Source organism: Gopherus flavomarginatus, chromosome 3 (genome assembly GCF_025201925.1).
Source record: "Gopherus flavomarginatus isolate rGopFla2 chromosome 3, rGopFla2.mat.asm, whole genome shotgun sequence".
Taxonomy (NCBI): Eukaryota; Metazoa; Chordata; order Testudines; family Testudinidae; genus Gopherus; species Gopherus flavomarginatus.
The window spans coordinates 243,606,260-243,630,842 of record NC_066619.1 but is presented as its reverse complement, the minus strand read 5'-3'; the positions used below and the strand labels follow the sequence as shown (position 1 = coordinate 243,630,842).

Sequence of the window (24,583 nt, the reverse complement as noted above, 5' to 3'; positions counted from 1 at the left end):
AGAGAACAACATGGCACCCTTTAAACAACGTGTTCAGGAGTCATTAAGGCCAGAATTTTGAAGAGCTCGGTGCCCACAACTGAAACCAGATTTTCAAAAAAGTGCTTAGCTCCCATTAAGGCACCAAAAAAAGCAGTCAGATGTTCCGAAGAATTGATTGGGTGCATATTGGGAATTGAACTCTTTTGAAAACCAGGTTTTGAAACTCAGGAAACAATTGGGGCCTGAAAGTTCAGCCCTGCATCTCTAAAAGGCCTCTGCCTCCAAGACAGCGAGGGAACCTAGAAGGTCTTGCTACCCGTGTTAAAAAGAGATCAGGAGTATTCTATGCAAGCACAGGCAGCCAGACATGCATATGGACACATCATTGCAGTAACCCCTTTGGGGTTGGTAAGTACTGCAAACTGCACTAGTAGAACCTCTTTTCTTGCACAATGGTGCACTGGGAGAGAGGTATAGATTCATAGACTCTAGGACTGGAAGGGACCTCGAGAGGTCATCGAGTCCAGTCCCCTGCCCTCATGGCAGAGCCAAATACTGTCTAGACCATCCCTGATAGACATTTATCTAACCTACTCTTAAATATCTCCAGGGATGGAGATTTCACAACCTCCCTAGGTAATTTATTCCAGTGTTTAACTACCCTGACAGTTAGGAACTTTTTCCTAATGTCCAACCTAAATCTCCCTTGCTGCAGTTTAAGCCCATTGCTTCTTGTTCTATCATTAGAGGCTAAGGTGAACAAGTTTTCTCCCTCCTCCTGATGACACCATTTTAGATACCTGAAAACTGCTATCATGTCCCCTCTCAGTCTTCTCTTTTTTGAACTAAATAAACCCAATTCTTTCAGCCTTCATTTATAGGTCATGTTCTCAAGACCTTTAATCATTCTTGTTGCTCTTCTCTGGACCCTCTCCAATTTCTCCACATCTTTCTTGAAATGCGGTGCCCAGAGCTGGACACAATACTCCAGCTGAGGCCTAACCAGCGTAGAGTAGAGCGGAAGAATGACTTCTCGTGTCTTGTTTACAACACACCTGTTAATGCATCCCAGAATCACGTTTGCTTTTTTTGCAACAGTATCACACTGTTGACTCATATTTAGCTTGTGGTCCACTATGACCCCTAGATCTCTTTCTGCCATACTCCTTCCTAGACAATCTCTTCTCATTCTGTATGTGTGAAACTGATTGTTCCTTCCTAAGTGGAGCATTTTGCATTTGTCTTTATTGAACTTCATCCAGTTTACCTCAGACCACTTCTCCAATTCGTCCAGATCATTTTGAATTTTGACCCTGTCCTCCAAAGCAGTTGCAATCCCTCCCAGTTTGATATTGTCTGCAAACTTAATAAGCGTACTTTCTATGCCAACATCTAAGTTGTTGATGAAGATATTGAACAGAGCCGATCCCAAAACAGACTCCTGCGGAACACCACTTGTTATATCTTTCCAGCAGGATTGGGAGCCATTAATAACTACTCTCTGAGTACGGTTATCCAGCCAGTTATGCACCCACCTTATAGTAGCCCCATCTAAATTGTTTTTGCCTAGTTTATCGATAAGGATATCATGTGAGACTGTATCAAATGCCTTACTAAAGTCTAGGTATACCACATCCACCGCTTCTCCCTTATCCACAAGACTCGTTATCCTATCAAAGAAAGCTATCAAATTGGTTTGACATGATTTGTTCTTTACAAATCCATGCTGGCTATTCCCTATTACCTTACCACCTTCCAAATGTTTGCAGATGATTTCTTTAATCACTTGCTCCATTATCTTCCCTGGCACAGAAGTTAAACTAACTGGTCTGTAGTTTCCTGGGTTGTTGTTATTTCCCTTTTTATAGATGGGCACTATATTTGCCCTTTTCCAGTCTTCTGGAATCTCTCTCGTCTCCCATGACTTTCCAAAGATAATAGCTAGAGGCTCAGATACCTCCTCTATTAACTCCTTGAGTATTCTAGGCTGCATTTCATCAGGCCCTGGTGACTTGCAGGCATCTAACTTTTCTAAGTGATTTTTAACTTGCTCTTTTTTTATTTTATCTTCTAAACCTACTCCCTTCCCATAAGCATTCACTATGTTAGACATTCCTTCAGACTTCTCAGTGAAAATGAGTATGATGGCATCTCCTTTACTCACTAGCACAGTGCAGTGGGAGGCATAATTTAGCTTTGCATAAGAAATGACTTACTTATAGGCATATTAACCCAGTTATTAAACTTTTGTGTAATTGTTCAGAAGCAATGATTATGGGGCAGATTAGCAATAGTCTTCTATGGTCAGTAATTGAATAATCCCTTTAAAACTGCCTGTACAAGAACTTTTGTTGAAGTAATCCTACTTTCCTCGCTTAAAAGGAAGAGATTTAGAAGTGCGGTGGCCCTTTAAATGTAATAACATTAAACCAACTCATTTCCTTGGTATAAGAGTCAAAATCCACCCTAAAGCAAAACTAAAAAAAAACAAAAAAAAGGCAAGATGAATCTGGCATATCAACACATTTTCCTAGACTATAAATACTCCCAATGTAAACACCTACTCTTATTTATAGCTATATTTAAGACCACCTGTCATAATGAATTATATGGTACATAAATCATCATGCTAAAATGCATTAGCTATTTTGCTGGCAACATACCTCCTTTACAAGGTAGTCATCTCACAAATATTACTAACAATGACATTGATCCTATTTGATAATATAGTACTATGAGTTCTCTGCAAAAGGCCAGATAATTTTACCAATTATTTCAACTGTTCTATATGTAAATAATTTAGTTGATTTTTAATATTGTAATATCAGTATTTCTAACATCAAATGGTCAACATACACTTCCAATTACCCTGTTACTAAGGTCATTATGCATTTGCTGGTATATCCAAAACAAGTTATTTTGGTCTGAAATAGCAATAATGAGAAGGAAATTACATTTCAGATAATACAAGATGTTAATTTTCTTGACTTCTGGGGGTTCATTTTCAGCATAGTGCCCAAGAAATTGTTTGACAATACACAAAAAAGTGCAGCTCCCCAGAGATTGCAGGGTAGACTCTAATGAACGGAATCTCCTGATGCCCTGGACAGGTGCCAACAGACAAGTACAATGATACATGCTAAAAATACTTTATCTTCTGTACTGATGTGTCTGAAAGAAGTTGTGATCATCAGCATGATTTGAAGCAAAACAAGCAAATCTTATCTGGCTCTCCCAGTCTCTTCTCTTATTTGTGTCTTTTAGACTAAGTTACTTGGGACAGGGACTGCATGGTCCACAGCATGACAAACAAATGTATTAAATAATAACATTAACAAAGGCAACTTGGAGGAGACAAAATATATTTTGTTGGCTCTTATCTCCCCAGTTTGGGTCCAGGAGTATAGCATGGCTAAGCTGTAATATTATATATATGAGCCCAATTAATTTTTCTATATATTTCAGGCAAAGAATTAGAGAAGTGAAGATAATGAGATCTGAGCCTTTGAGGTCATTATGGGAGTCAATGGGAGTCTTTCCATTAATTTTAATGGAAGTTGGGTCAGGCCTTATCTGGAGCTGTGATGTGAACTTCTAAAACAAGGATTAATCCTGAGAGGCATTGAGTATCCACCTACTCCTATATCAGGATTAGGCCATAGTTAAATTTGTGGCAGACTAGCTTTCATGAGTTTAAAGCCAGAAGGGACTATTAGATATGATCTCCTGTATTTTATAGGCCTTTACATTTCACTCAGTTACCATTGTACTGAGCCAAATAACCCAAATAGCCAAATAGCTAAAGTGTATCCGTGAGAAAGGCATCCAATCTTGATTTGCAGCACATCTCTACAACCATTGTTATTTTTTCAATAAATGTTCTTATGTTTAGTTTGGTTAGATGTTTATGTCTGTACCTGCCATACAATTTTATATTAGTTTGAATGACCAATATATCAATTTTGCCTCTTCTGTAGGCTGCAGTACTCTGTAGCACATAAACTAATATAAAGTTGCCTTTATTTTCAAGTCTCAATGGAAGTCTGAAATTAAATTTCTGGGCATCTTAATTTTCTTTAATCTGAAATTATATTAAAGCCAAAAGAAATGTGATACTTCGCTTCTGATCTCCTTTCCCTTTCCTCCTCTCTTCTGTTATTTAAAGATTAGCTATTTTTATATTTACTATATAAGGGGCAGTATTTCTTGCATGGTAACTTTTCTCCGTTAGTCTCTCTCTTTAGTTTCAACCTTGGGAAGAGCTGTTTTTAAGTTTAGCCAGGACTCCACAGAATCTCTGCTGAAAAGTACCTCTCCCGGGTTTACTAATTTCATCTCCCACCTCCAACAATTTACCCTCTTCCTGTGTTGCACAGGTTCCTCCCCTCAACTCTGAGGAGTAGGGATTACAGGCTGCTTGTGTCAGTAGGTCCCTCAGGCAGACTTTCAAACAATAGAAACATACAGACTCCTGTTGACTTAACCGAGACATTGAATCAGGTCTCCTGTGTTTAGTTAGTTTGCCTCCTATTTATTAACTCCCTGAACTTTGCAAATGTCTGGCTTTTATTGGCTTCCCACAGACCCTTATCATACACGAGGCTTGTAGGGTCTCCCCCTAAACTTGGTTTTACACCACCTCCAACATCACTAGTTCAGTCAGCCTTTGAGGCCAACGCTGTACTTGTCATTGCATCCAAAATACTTCACAACCTAGCTTACCTGCACCTTTGCTTTTATCTCTTTCCACTGCCCCCGCCCCCTCCTTTCATATCCCCTTAAATCCTCATTTGCCAAATTTGTACTTCATTTCAGTACTTCAGCAAATGAGTACATTTCAGGTACTATCTAAATAATAAAAGATCTGTTTGTATTCATCATTTGTCATTGCAGTCAGTCAAAATAAGTCAGTCAATTAAATGCCTGAGTTTTGTGATCCCTCTGGCTGCATTACAGGTAGGAGTCTTTGACGCCATTACAACCTCTTTGGAGCCAAACAATGCTCATGCATTCTAAAATGTTGAGGAGAGTTTGGGCACTTAATTTAATTGAAAGGTGGTGATTCAATCCCATCATGTCTGCTGATACTGCTAGGCCAGCACTAAGTATAGGAGCAATTCTGGTAATTCTTTAAGACAGGGGTTCTCAACCTTTTTCTTTCTGAGCCCACTTTCCCCTGCCACATGCTTTAAAAACTCCACGGCCCACCTGTGTCACAACAACAGGTTTTCTGCACATAAAAGACATGGCCGGCATTAGGTGGTAGTAAGCAGGGCCTCCTGCCACAGGGGCCCCTGCAAAGCTACATTGCTCAGCCTTTGGCTTCAGGCTTGGGAGGAGGGGCTCAGGGCCTGGGCGTCTACCTCATGTGGCAGAGCTTCCTGTTCTGAGTCCCAGTGAGTCTAATGCTGGCCCTGCTTGGCGGCCCCCTGAAACCTGATCGCCCTCTCCCCCCCGGGGACATCGGACCCCTGATTGAAAACCCCTGCTTTAAGGGATTTTCAAAATTATATTCCAGATCATGTGTTTTGGGATTATCCATGGCAATCCAGGGAATTTGACAACCTGACTTTTCACAACTTTCCTCCCATTTAATTTATTGTTTTTAAATTTAATAAAGAATGACCCATGTTAAAGAAATAAATGACTTCGCACTTCGCAAAAACCACCACCAAACTATACATGTACCACATTATTCTATACCACACAAACACACAGAAATGTAAAATCTCTATAAACCCTACTTTGTACACACTATATATGCTTTTTTCCTAAGACTGTGTATACCTTTCGAAATGTCAAAATGGACCCTGTGGTTAGTGAGTGGGTGACAAGATACAAAATATTAGTAATAATATGTCAATGATGGCATAGCTGCCGTTCTTCTCTTACTATGTTTAAATTTATAATAGAATGTACTTTCATTTTAATAACCTCTGTCACTTTAACCATGAGTTCCAGCATTAAAATTGCACTCCAAGTGTCGGATTAGTAGAAGATATTCAGTACTTATAACACTTTTTTTAATTTCTCCTTATAACTTATGAACTATATTGCGACCTTTTAGCCTTTGGCGTTGACAGCTTTACAGTGATGTTTACAGCAGTGTTCCAAGACCTCATTATGTATCTTACAGCCCAGTGCGATAAATGTAAAATGTAAAACACTTTTGATTGTGTTTTTTTCTAGCTTTTTAAAAGTAAATTGACTGAAAGAAATTAACAAGAGTGCATTCTCTCTAAAGAACTGCATACTTTCTTCAAGCACCTTCTCCCCTACAGTCAGTATTACTTAGAACCAAATGCTGATCTTCCATTGTTTTTTTTTTCCTGGAAGTATGGGCCATAAGTTTACCAAGAACCAACAACATTTTTCTACCACATATTTATGAGCCTTCAAGCCAACTTATTAAATCAGTTATTAATGAACTAAATTGGAGGAAAGGATCACTTTGAAATTCTGATGCCCAAAGAGGTGGAATGGGCCTTTGTTATATTAACAGGCTTTCTGTTTTGACTTTTAGTTTTAGGTTTCCGCTACAAGTAAGATGAGGTTTACTTACCTGGAACTGGAGATTCTTAGAGATGTGTCGTCCCTATTTGTATTCCATACATGGGTGCACACATGTGCCATGCTCCTGAGTCCAGAAGTTTTCCTTAGCTGTGTCTATTGACCCACATGTGCATCGTGCTTCCTCTTGTGCTTGCAGCCAAGTGCACATAATAGGTTGTGCGGGTTAATGCCTCTCCAGTGTCCTTCTTACCGCTGAGTCGACCAGTCCACAGCAGAGGGGATGGAGGGTGGGTATTGAAATACAAATAGGGACCAGACATCTCGTAGAACCTCCAGTTACAGGTAAGAAAACCTCCTCTTCTCCTTCGAGCGATAGTTCCTATATGTGTTCTATATGTGGGTGAGTAGCAAGCAGTGATCAGCATGGAGGTGGATGTGAGAGGAAGTGCAATCTGTAGTACCGCATGGCCTACAGTGGAATCTGCAGCTATTGCTTGGTCGACATGAGTGTGGAGACAGAGTCCCATGGTACACAACAGATGTCTTGCCATGGGACATCTGCAAGGCAGCCTGATGTGGCTGCTTGTGCTTATATAGAGTGCACTGTGACTTCATCAGGTGGTGGCACATTAGACTGTGTTTAGCATTTGTGGATGCACTTGGAGACCCATCTGGAGATTCATTGGCAGCAGAGGGCTTGGCCCTTGGATCAATCAGCAATGGTTACAAATAGTTTCAGTGATGTGCAAAAGGAACTACTATCTACACCTATAACTATATACAAATGGATAGAAGTCGCTGTCATAGCAAAAGCTAAGAGTGCAAAGGAACAAGGGTTCTGACTAAGGCCATACGGCAGTGTGACAGGGCGCTAAGCAGAAAATTGCTTAGCCAACCCTCTGTCACTCCAGCTCCAATTAAGGGAGGTGAATTGGAGCTGGGTAGACCACCTGTCCCTGATCACGGAAGCTTGAGAAGCTGCTGCCTCAACAGGCTGGGGCTGGATAAGAGCCCCAGGGGAAGGAAGTCAGGGTGGGAGCTGGAAAGAGGAAAGGTGCAGTAGAGGAAAAACAGAGATAGCTTGCCCCCTCTCTCCTGCTGGTGGACTGCAAGAAGGGGACTACTTGTATGGTGGAAAGGTGATGGGAATACAGCCTGTAAATAAAAGCACCAGGTGGGCACTGCACCTAAAGGTCTCTGGATGACTCTCTCACTGCCAGCGGGGAAAGAGATGCTGTTACAGGCAGTAACAGGGAACCAGAGATGCATTGACCCACCTGAAATATTATACCCTCATCTCTGAGCACAAGGGGACACTGCTAAGGAAAAACTTCCAGACTTAGATGCCTGGCGCACATCCACATCCATGTACGGAATACATGTAGGGCTATCACTCGAAGAAGAGCTATGGAGTTTTGATTTGGTTAACTTTCCAAAATAAACCAATAATAATGTGGTAAGAAAACACAAATATTGTTGAAAAAAAGTCACTAACCTAGCTCTCCATTTTCAATCACTTCAAAAGCAGCCCAGATCTCATCCTTGTTGGGAATGATATTTTTTATTCCTAATACATCATTAGTTAATTCTTCTGCCTCTGTCAAAGGCGATACCTGTGATACAGATTGTAGCAGTTCAAAATTTAATAAATAGTTTCTGAAGTACTAATTGCTTCTGACTTGTGCAGACATTTTATACTTTTGTGATGGAAAAGCAGTCCAACTTTTTCTTTTTAAGTACAATCATAGAAATACCAAGTTTGTGAATCCAGTAATTATTTCTCAAATTGCTGGCCAGTACATTTTCATCAATTTTGCTGCATCAGATTGGAAGTTATCCAGCTAAAAACTAACTTCAAACCTTTTCCTTTATCTTTACCCTTCCTTTCCCAAAATTAAAGCACTACAGCTCAGTTCCATGTGAAACAGAAAGAAAGAGCATGCTGTGATCTAACAGGTAACAATTACTACAGACACTGTTTTTTGGTACCGTTCTCCCTCCCTGCCCCTCTCTCATCCCAGTCAATGATACTGGAATTTTTTGGTCTTTAAAAACAAAACAAAAACATCCAGGGTTTTTTTGGCTGATATGTCCCATGCAGCATAAAATGATAATGAAATGGAACTAGACAACCCTAACAAGGTTAATAGGTATCTTGCTAAAATTGCTTTTCTAATCATATCCATCCTTCATTATTGCAGAAATTTTATGTTCTCCTTTACATTTGAACATTAGAGCAGTACTGCTTAGAGCCCAGTACTTTTCAGGAGCTCTATTAGACCCGAGGCTGGAAATCTCAATTATAGTGAGTGGGGAGGTTAGGCTTCTCTGCACCTAAGCAAGGCAGACAGCCTTGGGCAGAAAGAGACATCAGGAGGAAGGCCTTCTAAATAACCTTGTGCTGCTAAATAAACTGCAGAAATCACTAGGCAATTGTTAGCGGTGTTGCTGTGAGTATCAATACTGCTGTACTCTGCCATAAAACTGAAAGTGGAGGTCTCTGCTTTAAAATTATGCCATAGCCTTCTGCTTAAAAGTACAAGAGAAATACTATTTACAGATTTCAATTAAGCCATAGCTTGACTGTAAAAAGAAAAATTAAATAAAGATGGGAAAAGACATGAACTAATAAACACAAATGTAACAAGAGACATGCTAAAACTACATACAAAGAAAACAAACAAATTCGTTTCACTCCATAAAAAAAGTTTATCAACAAGTTATAACAATTTTACATACTAACCCTGATTATAATACTACAGTCTGGCTCTTTTCTTTCCACATAAACTTCAATTAACAAATCTCCAGCTTGGGAAACCTAAAACAAAACACATAAGTTACAAAACTTAAAATGCATAAAAATGTATACAGCTTTTTTCATAATTGGGAAAATATAATCATTATTTCACAGCATTAATAGAATCTTTTCAACACACAAACCTTCCATTTTCTAAGCTGCAGAAAGCACCAGGCACTGACTCTGGGAGAAGCCATTCTGCTCCATCTGATCAATCATAGATAGGGCTCTGTGTCTGTCTTGGAGGTTGCAGAAAACATGGACTTTCCACGACCTCTGACTTCTGCAGCGGTCAGTGTGGCTGTCCCCAGGTCCGCCCAAACAGCTGGCTCTGGGGTCAGCCACTGCTCAGGCTGGTCTGTGCAGTGTTCCCCAGGGCGGCCGGAGCAGCCACTGGCCCTGCTCCTCTATCCATCAGCAGCGACTCCCCTCTCTCCCCCCAAGATTTAGTCAGGGCTATTTATAGTATAAATCATGGACAGCTCACGGGTCATGAATTTTTGTTTATTGCCTGTGACCTGTCCGTGACTTTTACTAAAAATACCCTTGACTAAATCATAGCCTAATCATAGGAAGTCTCTACCATCGGGTTGGCAACTGATTCAGGAAGAAATCTGAACTTGACTAATGCAGACATGATCATATCTATCAAAATGCATATGAATTTTGAAGTATAGGTTCAGGAACAGGAATTCTAGCTATATCAGTCATGGGTGAACATTATTGGGAAAACAGCCTGTGCTTCAGAGATCCACCTCCAGACTGCAAGTCAGAAGAGATCTGTGTTTAGTTGTCCAAACTTGGAAATTCAATCTGTCATATTAGCCAAACTGTATAGTCAGAAGTTGATCTCAAATTTACCTGATTCATTCACCAACATAAACCCATTTCACAACTATGATAAAAGAACAACTTGGGGTATGGAGAGTTTGTAAAGCTCCTAATGCCCTTTGCATGGCAAAAGTTCTATTTCTCAGAGATTTTAAACTCTTCATCCACAACCACAAACCAGACAGGAGTTAATGAAACTCACCCTGGCAGCACAGCCAGCTCTTATTGTCATATGGTCCCCTGTTGCTGCACCTGCAGAACAACTGATGTTCCTGAGCATGATTCCTAGCAAAGTCAATGGAACTGAAATTAAACTTCTCTGCCTTAAAATGACAGTGGGAAGTTAAAGATGGTCCATCTGCAGCTTCTAGGTTGTTTTCCTAGGGTATTAAGCTGACTGGAGCATCTGCTCTCCAGCACTGTACCTTTGCTATCTACATCACAAATTACTACTGAAGAAGAACTTGTATGGGGTTTGGAGAAGACATAGCATACATGGTATATAACTCTTCAATATGATTCTTTTTTCCTTTCAACTTAGTTCATCATTCATTTGCTTCCCCTCACAGGATGAAGGAGAATATATAGCTCTTTATATAAGAAAGCCAATGGTTTGGATTTTGGGTGGTGGTGGTGATAAAATGTGGGACAAACTTCAATAAGAAACAAGGAAACAATTAATTAGAAATATCATTAACTAAAATAGTTTAAAAACAACATTTAAAGTTCAATCCTCCCTAGCGCTTGCACACACTTTTTTGCTTTGTTAATTATTTCATGAAAGAATACGATCATAAAAATGTCTATTTACAGTGGGTATTTATCACCTTCAGTATTTACATTAACTGAGGGTTTGTGTTGTTTGCAATAAAAAGTATAGTGAATACATCAAATTCCTGATAACAGTAAAGACTGGTGGTCAGTAAAAGTTAATGGTACCTATGTAATCCTGTACGGGCATATATTTTAGAAATATGTATGACTTTAGTAAGTGGTGAAGTTGAAAAAAAGACAAAAGCTCATTCAGTGAAAATAATGGCACGTAAATGTATAAAAAACGAAAAGGAAATTTCTACATGCAATGTTTAATCATTTTGTGGAATTCACTGTTCCAAAAGTCAAAGTTTTAAGACAAAATGAAGATCTTTAAAAAAAAATTTGAGATCATTAATAGCATGTGTGGTATGCATACTAAGTGTAACCAAACCATCTGCTTCCAATTAGAAATAAAACAAGGATTCTGTCCCCCACACATTTACACTCTCCATGGACAGCTTCAGGCAATCGGCTAAAGGCTTCAAGGATATTTTTTTTTCACTCCCATCTAGACATCAGATATTGGCCAACACTGAAAATAGGACACTTAGTTTAATGGGCCAGTGGTCTGGCAAATATTGTGCTAATAAGTAGAATTTTTTTATGATAAGATTAAACAAACTGATTCTATGTTGACTATATATTAGTTCATATATCCAGAAATATAAATTGTAACATTTTTGGTAACTCAGACCTTTATTAAGGACTTGATTATGGAAGCAAAGTGAAAACAAAATTTAATGATGACCAAGTGGAATATATAAAAAACTCCAAACTACTTCTTTTTTTTTTAAATGACTAGATAGAGAATTTTCCATAGGAATCTGGCTTACTCATTCATAACCATAAAGCCATCTACATTGTGGACGACAAATTTCATTATTCCAAAGAGAAAATATCAAGTTACTAAAGTACTGAGGCTAGATGCAGAACCTACGCTCTTAAGAAGATAGTCATATGCCAATTTAAAGGGGCATAATTTGAAATTCTGTGATTGTGTATGCAGTAGCAGGAGTTCTGGGAAGATATAATATGAAAGAGAATGAAAAAGGAGTGTGGGGAAAGGGGGAGATTAATAGTTAATTTGAAAAAAATTGGACCTTTCATATTTGATCCAATATCAAGACTAGTGTCCAAATGATGGTAAGTACAATAATTTGGGTCACAATTCTGAGACATAGACACACAATCATGCTATACAACGCACACTTACATGCATATATATGGGTTAAAATCTGAGGAGGCTGAACAGGGTGAACAGATTCAAGCTTAATAGTGTAGGTAATAGGATATTGAATAGAATAATGAGGTAGCAAGGGAAGCTATGAAAAAAATTGATTAGTTTACAGAGAGTGAAAAGTAAATATACTGCATCACTCAATTTCTACAAAAACTGACATAATGGAGAAATTATGACTTTAAAGTTAGTTTAGCCCCTGAGAATAGAAAACTATTGGAAGCATTTATGAGGGAAAACATTATGAAGCTACTTTGAAGAAAAGTTCTTAATTACAGTGGCACAGACTCTGAAAATCTTATTTCCTGGTAAAGTTTGCTTTTTGATATTACAGAATAGGGTTGCAAGAAAGAATGAAGCTGACATTTGATTTCTACTGGGCTTATGTAAACAACTGTACATAAACGAAATGTGCTGAAAATTACAAATAGCTGGCAAAATGTTTGGCAGATAGAACACACAGTGGTCAATGAACTGCCAACTGGAATGGAAAACGAGATCATCATAAGTGACATTTCAGACATGAGACCTTTCTTGGGTTGCAAAAGAAATCTGGGCACGTTAGCTTTTCCGTATAGTTTTCTATATCAGCAGCACAGAGAAAATGATATAGGTCTAACCTCCCCTTTAAGTTTGTTCATTTTAAGTACCTGCATTATTTACTCTCCCTGCTCTAGCTCCTACATGTATGTATGTATTATGATGGAACAGCAACTATATTTCCAGAGAGCAGTGTTTTGACTCTCAGATCTTAATTGCAATAAGATTCTCACTCAGGCTACACCTACACTTGGAGTGTGATTTCCAGCTTGCATAGACATGCTAGTTCTTATAGAGCTAATGCATGACAAACAGTAGTATGGCTGTGGAAACATAGGCTACTAACTCTCTTTGCAGAAGCAGCTGCCTCCCTCTCCAACTGACCTGATACAGTAATGAAGTTGGGAGAGTTTTCCTAAATTGCTTGTCTGCTTAAACTGCGGTGATAGGAGCATGGGGGATTTTGTTGCCTTTCTTGATCTATCACCTCCCCTTTTTCTATATAAGGGTTGGGGGAGAGGGTGAATAGGGTCTTGAAGGCAGGGAAGCAGCCTCATAGGCTATGAGCTGCAGAGAGCTGCTTTCCTGCCTTTGAGAGCCTATATACAGTACACACGCATGCACACAGATGCACTGCAGATGTGGTGTGGATGCAGATAAAAGATAGAGTGCAGATTGTGAGTCAGATACAAGTGGATTCTTGTGGATGCAGATCGGATGCAGACACGTATTTTTGTATCCAAGCAGGGTTCTACATACGGTTACGTATGCAGGACAGCTAATCCATGCTCTTTGCCGCGGCTACACTACTATTTGTAGCATGCTAGGTCTAGCAGAGCCAGTGCATGGTTGTCATGAGATCAGAATCACACACGCCTCTGGCTCCAAGTTTAGATGTAGCCAAAATTTCAAAGGACTAGATGACTATGTACCTTATGCAGTATCACTTGGCAGCCAGCTGCAAGTCACTTTCATAATACTAAAGAGGAAGGTTGAGGTTTTTAAAAGCACTCAGTATTGGACGAACTCTCTTCCCAGTGATACTCATTAATTTCAATAGAACACAATACTCATTAATTTCAATAGAACATAACAACCACCAAACAGAGCAACACTTTAGGTTGATTTTCTAAGTAATAATAATAATGAAGCATTCTAGTGTCCAGTTTATACCCATTTGTTCTTGTATCTACATTGGTACTAAGCTTAAATAATTCCTCTCCCTCCCTAATATTAATCCCTCTGATATATTTATAAAGAGCAAGCATATCCCCGCTCAGCCTTCTTTTGGCTAGACTAAACAAGCCAAGCTCTTTGAGTCTCCTTTCATATGACAGGTTTTCCATTCCTTGGATCATCCTAGTAGCCCGTCTCTGAACCTGTTCCAGTTTGAATTCATCCTTCTTAAACATGGGAGACCAGAACTGCACACAGTATTCCAGGTGGGGTCTCACCAGTGCCTTATATAAAGGTACTAACACCTCCTTATCTTTGCTGGAAATACCTCGCCTGATGCATCCTAAAACCACATTAGCTTTTTTAACGACCATATCACGTTGGCAGCTCATAGTCATCCTGTGATCTACCAATACCCCAAGGTCCTTCTCCTCCTCTGTTGCTTCCAATTGATGCGTCCCCAATGTATATCTAAAGTTCTTATTATTAATCCCTAAGTGCATGACCTTGCACTTTTCACTATTAAATTTCATCCTATTACTATTACTCCAGTTTACAAGGTCATCCAGATCTTCCTGTATGATATCCCGGTCCTTCTCCGTGTTAGCAATACCCCCCAGCTTTGTGTCATCCGCAAACTTTATTAGCACATTCCCGCTTTTTGTGCCAAGGTCAGTAATAAAAAGGTTAAATAAGATTGGTCCCAAAACCGATCTTTGAGGAACTCCACTAGTAACCTCCTTCCAGCCTGACAGTTCACCCTTCAGTACGACTCGTTGTAGTCTCCCCTTTAACCAGTTCCATATCCACCTTTCAATTTTCATATTGATCCCCACCTTTTCCAATTTGACTAATAATTCCGCATGTGGAACCGTGTCAAATGCCTTACTGAAATCGAGGTAAATTAGGTCTACCGCATTTCCCTTGTCTAAATAATCTGTCACCTTCTCAAAGGAGGAGATCAGGTTGGTTTGGCACGATCTACCTTTAGTAAAACCATGTTGTAATTTGTCACAATTACCATTGACCTCAATGTCCTTAACTACTTTCTCCTTCAAAATTTTTTCCAAGACCTTACATACTACAGATGTCAAACTAACAGGCCTATAGTTACTCGGATCACTCTTTCTCCCTTTCTTAAAGATAGGAACTACGTTAGCAATTCTCAAGTCATACGGTACAACCCCTGAGTTTACCGATTCATTAAAAATTCTCGTAATGGGCTTGCAATTTCATGCGCCAGTTCCTTTAATATTCTCGGATGAAGATTGTCTGGGCCCTCCGATTTTGTCCCATTAAGCTGTTCAAGTATGGCTTCTACCTCAGATGTGGTAATATCCACCTCCATATCCTCATTCCCGTTTGTCATCCTTCCATTACCCCTAAGCTCCTCATTAAAGACTGAGGCAAAGTACTTATTTAGATATTGGGCCATGCCTAGGTTATCCTTAACCTCCTTTCCATCCTCAGTGTTTAGCCATCCCACTTCTTCTTTCTTTGTTTTCTTCTTATTTATATGGCTATAGAACCTTTTACTATTGGTTTTAATTCCCCTTGCAAGGTTCAACTCTACTTGGCTTTTAGCCTTTCTCACTTTATCCCTACATGTTCTGACCTCACTAAGGTAGCTTTCCTTGCTAATCCCACCCTTCTTCCACTCCTTGTAGGCTTTCTGCTTTTTCTTAATCACCTCTCTGAGATGCTTGCTCATCCAGCTTGGTCTACAACTCCTGCCTATGTTTTTTTCCCCCTTTCTTGGGATGCAGGTTTGTGATAGTTTCTGCAGCTGCGACTTAAAGTAATTCCAGGCCTCCTCCGCATTTAGATCCACAAGTTCTTCAGTCCAATCCACTTCCCTAACTAATTTCCTTAATTCTTTAAAGTTAGCCCTTTTGAAATCAAAAACCCTAGTCCCAGATCTATTTTTGTTTATCCTTCCATCTAGTTTGAACTGAATTAGCTCATGATCACTCGAACCAAGATTGTCCCCTACAACCATTTCTTCTATGAGGTCCTCACTACTCACCAAAACCAAATCTAAAATGGCACCCTCTTGTTGGTTCTTCAACTACTTGGTGAAGGAATCCATCAGCTATTACATCCAGAAAAATCTGAGCCCTATTATTCTTGCTAGCACTTAAAGTCTCCCATGATCACACATTTCCCATTAGTGTTTACTTCATTAAAAACATTAAAGAGGTCTCTATCCATCTCCAAATCAGATCCCGGCGGTCTGTAGCACACCCCAAGCACTATCTCAGGGGAGGCTCTAGTAGCTTTCTTTCCCAGTGTGATTTTTGCCCAGACAGACTCTGTCTTGTCCATTCCATCACTTCTTATTTCTTTACAGTTAACCTTCTCATTGATGTACAATGCTACTATACCACCTTTGCCTTTATTTCTGTCTTTCCTAAACAGCACATAGCCTTCAATACCCGTACTCCAGTCATGACTACTATTCCACCATGTTTCTGTTATCCCTATAATATCCGGTTTCACTTCCTGCACCAGTAGCTCTAGTTCCTCCATTTTGTTCCCTAGGCTCCTCGCATTAGTGTACAGACATCTTAATTTTTGCCGTTTGGCTTCACTGACATTCTTTACCCTGTTAGGCACAGACATTCTACCACCAGCATCACCTGTTAGTCTGCTATCTACACTAACCTTCCTCCTTATGCCAATTCTTCTGTCCACGGCTGTATCCCCTCTTACTCTGTTTACTTCCCTCTCAAGGTTGAATATGTTTGTTTGTTTGTGTTAAGGTTGAAATAAAAGTGCTTTTTGTTGGAAGAATTTAAACTCAGCTATTGATAGGCTGATGAGACTCAAGCCAGGGGCTATAAAATGTAGTGGGTTGATCACACATGAACTCTTATTATAAATAAAGTAGAATTTGTTACAAACAAAGTGAAAACAAATAGTCAGAAACACAATTCAGCCTTTTCACAATTCTTCTTCCCAGCAACTACTAAAGTTCCCACATACTGGTCAATCAGCCACTAGGTTCTGTCCCACTTCGGTTTTACTGTGGAAAAATTAAGTATATCATAATGGGATTTTTTTAAATGACACCAAATGACTGCAGGAAGCTTAACCTTCAATTTTAAAAATGAGAAAGTAAGTCTCTAGCCTCTTTCCTTTTGAAAATAGCCTTCAGAACAAGAACCAATTCCTAAGGAAAGTGCCATAGTGATCTTTCCACAAAAAAACATGGAACATCACATCTACTTCTTCCTAGCATTCTGCTCTGTCCAGAACTGTAGTTTTGGCTGAATGCACTCAGCTATCAGCAACCAGAGCTCCCAAATTGGTCACCCATGCCCAACACCTTCTATTTCCCTTTTTCACCAACTCCAAACACATGGAAGTACAAGTGGAATCTTCACTCCCAAGGCACTTCTCTCATTTACGCTCTTAGCTTCAGTGGCTGTACCTGTAGCGACACCAGAAGAAACTGCAAATAGCACCATAGCCATTGGAGCTTCCCCTGTTACTTCCTATGGGGATGAAATCCTATGAAAGGGACTGTTCATTGCAGGCATTCCTTGGTGCTAAGTCTCCAGGAAATGACACAGTTAGAAGGTACAAAAATTATCTTTCCTCCAACTTTCTATGTGCCTAGATCTTAGGCATCAAGACTTAATTCCTCCCAGCAAAAGTCTTCTCTCAATAGCATCACCACTCAAAAGCAATAGAGATATGAGATGTTGCTGTATTTCTTTTTTTAATGTAAATTTCAGTCCCTTGCCAGCAGGAGGCATGTGGTGGTATTATATTTAGCCCTTTGCACTAGAAAGTCAGGTGCACACATTCCATGAACGAGGCTAGTGGCAACACAATCTTCACACGACGCAGAATTTTCATACACATAGCAAAAGAGGCATTCAAGTTTTCATACATTCACATCCACAAAATGGCTATACAACACCACCTTTCCCCAGGGCAATGAAATTTGACATCGATGGCAGAAGGAGAGGAGACAAAGCAATACAACTCAGCAGAAATACAGAGAATTGTGGAACATGCAACTTCCATGAGCACCACAACAAACTTACTTTTATTGATGAATTAAGGTACTTTGAGATTTACTATGTGTTACGCCACACACATAATCGAGAAGGGCAGCCACCAATACTGACTCATAGTTTGATCACATTAACTCCTGTAGTCCTACTAAATTATTGAACTTCCCAGGGCTTCTCCCCAACCTTATTTCAGATCTCCTACATAGATCACAAGTTTCATAGGTTTCCTTTTGTTATGGTTAATTCAGCTGCCCACCTGATCAACAGCTTCCCAAGGTTCAGCTCCTGTCTTAGAATCACTGCCATGTGCTCTAATTGGGACCACTCATGAACACTACTCAAACCTTAGCTAATGAAGCATGTAGCTACTCACTTAACAGTTCTTCTTGCAGAGAGTATAGCATGCCACAGCTTCCTAATAACTTCACAGAGCAATTCAAAGTGGGTTTGTTTTTTTAAAAAATAAATGTTATGGTTTGAAGCCTCCCTGCATTGAAAATGGCCTCTTTTTTATGCATTCTGTTTGAACACTAAGATAATCAGAGGTGCCCAAGCTCACACCATGCCATTATCTATTGATAAGCTTGTTTTATAATTCCAATACATACAGAGAATTCTGTCCTAAAGATAGGAGCTCAAAATGTTTTCCTAACAACGCCGATCACTACTTTCCAGAGTTTATAAAACATATGGAACTAAATATATCTAAAGTTGAAATCTGAATGAGATATATAGGTAAGATATAGTCCCATTATGTGTTAGATAATTTCATGGGACTAACGCTGCATAGACACAGTTGTTTCACTTTGCTGTTTTATGTCTCTTTTCAAAATGGGTACATTATGCAAATCACCATAAAGAACTACAAAACTGCTACATGACAACAAAACATTTTGTTATGACCATTCCCAAATCAATTGAGTTTCACCACTTACTTGAGTGTCTTTCCACTTGGTAATAAAGCGGTTCTCTGTATCCATTTGTTTGACCTGATCCTCATTTATCTGTTGAAAATGGATATTTCAGTAAGTTAGAAGGAAACTAACATAACACTTTGTCATCCTTAGTGGATTCTTTATAATGGCTAACTACACTAAGAAAATCAAGTAGGGTCATTATACCCTTAGGAGTGATTACACTTACAGTGTATTTAATCTGATTGAGAGATTTTTTCCTAGTATCAAAGAGGAGGCACTATTTTTTATCAATTGTAAATCTAAAGAGGATTTTTCCCTAAAATCCACCATACCACTGAGCTGTTTATATCAACACATTTCCTCTGTGACCCAATATAAAAATGAAGAATGCTGCATAGTGGGTCACAATGGTTAGTCACTAGTAATGAATAAATTCAGTTGGATTCAGTTCTTCTGCAAAGAGCTTTGGAAGAAAACAGTATCTCTCTGAAGTGCTCATCATTAACTGAGTCAAAAGTCTGGGACTAAACTATCATACCTTAGCTGCAACACAAGAACCATAACAGGTGAACAAACATACCACTTTTAAAGATCACAATCTTGGAATTCATTAAAAACTATGCCATCTTCATGCCAGCGAGAAGAGCTGTGCGCACTCATTTGGAAAAAAGACTGATTCACTGCAACTCTATAAACACAGCTTTTTCTCTTCAGTCTAGACTAGTTCAGAATTAATGTCTAAAAGCAGCCAAATAAAAAGCAAAGGCCACCGAGCTAAAGCATCAGAGAATCCTGCGCACTGTGAAGCAGTGTAACCAACATTGCACAAAAAACATTTGTGAAGACAACATCTTTGTGCAAGATCATGAAATGCATAGAGATTTTCACACATTTTACAAAATTCTATTACCAGAGCACTTAGGCCACTACGTTATGTAAGATACTTACATCGAAGAGTTGTATGTAATTTTTAATTAGATCCTCTATTACATTGACTTCTTCGCTGGTATGTCCTTTAGTTTGAAATAAACACGATGAAAACACCATGGCTAGATTGTGCGGGTTCATAAAATTGATTTCTGAACATTTATGTACCCTGTTTGAAGGAGAATAAATCCATTTAGAATACTCCATTGTTCTTGACACTGTTCAAGGCTCGACTCAAGGACACAGAGTGCTTTTCCAACAGAAGTATTTTCAACAGTATAGTTTTACTAAACAAAATTATTAACCTATTTTTATCTAGTCTTTTACATGTATGTAATGATTTCATGTACTTTTACACAAATATTAATTAATGCTTTCTTTCTGCCTCTCATCTATGGTAGTGAGTGGTGTCACATCAATAATCGTCTTCATACTACTACTACTACATTTTGTGATCTGTGTAAGTTGGATATGGTCAGAAAATGGGGGAAGAGATAATGAAACTCTTAAAACATTTTTATTTCTATAGTGCTGTTAAAATTTTCTAACTAATTGTACTAGGATTTTTTTTTTTTTTTTACTGATTCCAAGTCAGAAGTGACCATTGTGATCATCCAGTCTGAACTCAGAACTTCTCCAAACTAATTCCTAGAGCACCTCTTTTAGAAAAAAACATCCAATCTTGATTTAAAAATTGTCAGTGATGGAGAACGCATCACAACCTTTTGGTCACAGCACCACATTGGGAGCTTGTGTTCAGCTGATTATGCGTCCACCACAATCTCCAAATCCTTTTCAGAGTCACTGCTATACATGCAAATACATGCTTAAGCATGTTATGCTCTATATGATTCTTTAAGAAACAACCATTTCTTTAAAATACCACAGGGCACTAGGTGCCAACTTTTGCTATGTCTGCTTCAAGTGAGTGCAACACCGACAGGCAGATTCAAACCTGGAATCTTTAGAACTAAATGCATAAGCCTCTACTGCATGAGCTAAAAGCCACATGGCTCTTGGTTAAGGCTGTAGCAGACTCATTAATCTCTAAGTGGTTTAGGTGCCACTTGAGGGGATAGAGTACCACTCCCAGGTGGTGTGGGGTTACATGGGCACCTTAAAAACTCACGATTTTCTGATTTAAACCTTATTTCCTACATTTCCTATACTTGGAAGAGGAGGTTACTTACCTTGTACTTGCAGCAAAGAATCCTGTGGCACCTTATAGACTAACAGACGTTTTAGAGCATGAGCTTTCGTGGGTGAATACCCACTTCGTCAGATGCATGTGGTGGAAATTTCCAGGGGCAGGTATATATATGCAGGCAAGCTAGAGATAATGAGGTAGTTCAATCAGGGAGGATGAAGCCCTGTTCTAGCAGTTGAGGTGTGAAAACCAAGGGAGGAGAAACTGGTTTTGTAATTGGCTTGCCAATTGGCTTGCCAATTACAAAACCAGTTTCTCCTCCCTTGGTTTTCACACCTCAACTGCTAGAACAGGGCCTCATCCTCCCTGATTGAACTACCTCATTATCTCTAGCTTGCCTGCATATATATACCTGCCCCTGGAAATTTCCACCACATGCATCTGACGAAGTGGGTATTCACCCACGAAAGCTCATGCTCTAAAACGTCTGTTAGTCTATAAGGTGCCACAGGATTCTTTGCTGCTTTTACAGATCCAGACTAACACGGCTACCCCTCTGATACCTTATACTTGTGGACCTTAGGCTCTATGGGGAAATGTATTCTCAGTGTAAGGTTTTAGGAGTAACACAAGGAATACAGGGTGGTCCCTAAGGGACTGAGAGAACTGAAGCTCAAAGGTTACTAAGTTGATCCGATACAGGCCAAGGAAGCGGTGACCTAGTTTCTGAGAGGGTCTGTCTGTCTGTGTAGAGGTGTTCTGTAAAAAGCCATATCTTTTGTCCCACAGTGTAAGCCAAGCCTTGTTGCTACTACTACTGAAAATATCTTGGTAAAGACTCTGGGGGCAGTTGCTATCCCCAAAGGAAGTTCTCTGTATTGAAAATGGTTTAAGCACACCATGAATCTTACAGAGCATCTATGGGCAGGATGAATGTCTGTGTGAAAGTATGCACCCTTCATATTAAGAGCCATGGACCACATGGACTTTTCTGCAGATGGAATTATCACTGCCAATGTGACCATGCAAAATCTGAATTTGTGAATGAAACAGTTGAGATGACAGAGGTCAAGGACTGGTCTCCAAGTGCCCTTCTTTTTGGATATTAGGAAGTAGGTGGAGTTAAACCCTCTCCTTTAGTCTTGAGGGGGGGGCATAGTTCTATTGCTCCTCACTGTAATAAGGAGTTCACTTCTTGAGAATACCCTCACATGAGAGTTTTCCACAGGGCGGTAGGAGGTTTCTGGACGAGGTAGTATTGCAAAATATATTGTATAGCCAGAGCAGATGACACTCAGCAGCAACTTGTCCATTGTCATCAGTTCCAGGGGTTGAAAAAGACTTTCAGATGACCCTCAAATAGTGTGGAGCGGGGGCAGGAGGTGTTGATCTTAGTGTTTTGTGTCTCTTGAGCTCCCATCAAAAATAACGTTGAACCAGGGACTGAGCTTGAGTGCCAAGCCTATTGCTGAGGGTGTAAGGAAGTGGGACTTTTGAACCCTTGGTCTCTTATGTATTGGTTCATAGCTGCTCTGACAGAAAAATTGCTGAGCCATAAATCTAGATCTCAAGTATCAGAAGGGTATCCGTGTTAGTCTGGATCTGTAAAAGCAGCAAAGAGTCCTGTGGCACCTTATAGACCTTATTCACCCACAAAAACTCATGCTCCAATACGTGTGTTAGCCTATAAGGCACCACAGGACTCTTTGCTGCTTTTACAAATCTAGATGTGACCTGTGGGTGGTGAAACTTCCTCTTAGTGACAGGCATATCCACAGCAAGTGGAGGGTAACCCAGGAATCCTTCAGGCTATGGAAGGACTCGTCCGCCTTCCGGTTGAAGAGCTGCTATTCATCAAGGGGGAGGTCCTCAATGGCATTCTGGAACTCCTTAGCAAACCCTGACACATGGAGCCATGACTCCTTGTGCACAACAATGGCAGTAGCTATAGCTCTAGAGGCAGTATCGACTACAGATTGGAGGATGGTCCTGGCTACCAGTTTGCCATTGTCTATCAGAGCTTGAAAAAGAGCTCTGTCTTGACATGGAAGGCTGTCAAACTTCACAAACTTGGTGTAATTCAGGAAAATGTATTAAGCGGCTGGATGATGAGAAGACCTTTCCTCCAAGCAGATCCAGGCATTCTCTCTCTTTGTCAGCAGGAGTTTATGGGGGATGCTGCTCTCTAACCCTTTTAGAAGAGGCATGAACCACTAGTAAATTGGGAAAGGGGAGTGAAAACAAAAATTCTTGGCCACCACATAATAATGCTTCTCAGCTCCTTTGGTGTTAGGAGTGTGTACTGCCCTAACTGGCACCAATACGGCTTCATTAACAGGGAGAGCTATTCTGTTGGTTTCAGAAGCATGCAAGATGTCTAAGAGTTTGTGCTGGGAGTCCTGGATCTCTTTAAGAGATATTTGAAACTTTCCAGAAACTCTGCAGAGAAGGTCCTGGAACTGCCTGAAGTCATCAAGAGGCAAGGGGACTAGAAGTCACCACTTTATCCAGGGATGACGATGGCAGCCTTGCTGGTTCCAGTGGAACCACAAGATCAGGAGCATAATGTTCCTCCTCCTCTGTCATATCTGGGAGCAGATCTGAGCATCCTCTTAGCAGAGAGGCAAGGGGTGTCCCCCTAGCAGATCAGATCAACTCTTTAGGGGAAGTAGATCAGTAGGAGTGGCTGATAGGTGATCACAGGGGCCCCCATGGCATAGGGTAGCAGAAGCTCAAAGTTAGATGAGGCAGAGGTTGTTCCCAAGCCAGTGAGGGTCTTTTGAGTTGTGGTGGACACACAGAATAAGGGAAGAGCAGTTCAGTAGATGACTCAAAATCTCCTGATGAGGAGAAGGCTGATTACAGTGCCAGTGGTGGTATTGTCGGTGCCATTGGAGGGGAGATGTATTCTGCAGATGGGTCAGGTGATAAGCTACTTCCAGCAGCTGATTCTCCCAGAGGTGGTGATATGTCCCTGGAAATGGTGGGGCCCAATGGAGAAGGAGATTCCGATCTGGGACAGCAAAAATGTCCTGTGGGGCGGGCAACAGATACAGAACTCCCTGATGTGAGAGGGGTTCTGCTTGTCCAGGCCACCAGAGCCTATGAGGAGGATGGTATCCATAGTTGGCAGTGATCTGACTTCATCAGCCCTGGTGAATCCTGGGGTTTGGAAGAAACCAGGAAGGATGGTACTGATGGAACACAGTCTGGTAGAGATGGAGTCCAATGCTTATGGGCTTTGTTGTCATACCTCTGGGACTTAGGACATATTAAATCCTCATGAGTCAAGCCGATGGAGTTGTTTACAGCTGAGTCTGACTTCTATGAAGTGGACTTACAGGAAGATTTAGTTTCATGCTTATGACAGTGCTTCCTAGCTTCCCGACAAGACCCTGCCGTGGGGTTTTTCGGGGTAGATTCTCCTGCACCAGCATCGGACTTTGAAGCAGGAGGTGCACTTTTTGCTGAATCAGGCTAATATACAGAGGTGTTCCTCTGCCTGGGTCCTCCATGAGATATTTGCGGAGATGACATTCCCGCCTCTCTCAGATACAGCTGGGGAACAATCAGCAGATACTGCACCACACTGCAATGAGAGATTCCCCAGTGAAGTACAAACAGTGGTCATTGCTGCCCAAGAAGGATCATGGGTAGGAAGCACTGAGTTTGAAG

General features: G+C 40.2%; 1 protein-coding gene across 1 annotated transcript in view; it reads right to left on the bottom strand.

Annotated features, from left to right (window-relative positions):
• ARAP2 (ArfGAP with RhoGAP domain, ankyrin repeat and PH domain 2) overlaps nt 1-24,583 on the bottom strand; it is a 219,435-nt gene that overhangs the window by 36,170 nt on the left and 158,682 nt on the right. The window contains exons 23-26 of the mRNA XM_050947298.1: nt 19,783-19,930; nt 18,853-18,921; nt 9,239-9,313; nt 7,991-8,108 (exon numbers count right to left, since the gene is read on the bottom strand). Coding sequence (XP_050803255.1) covers nt 7,991-8,108; nt 9,239-9,313; nt 18,853-18,921; nt 19,783-19,930 — 410 coding nt within the window. The remainder of the gene's footprint in view (nt 1-7,990; nt 8,109-9,238; nt 9,314-18,852; nt 18,922-19,782; nt 19,931-24,583) is intronic.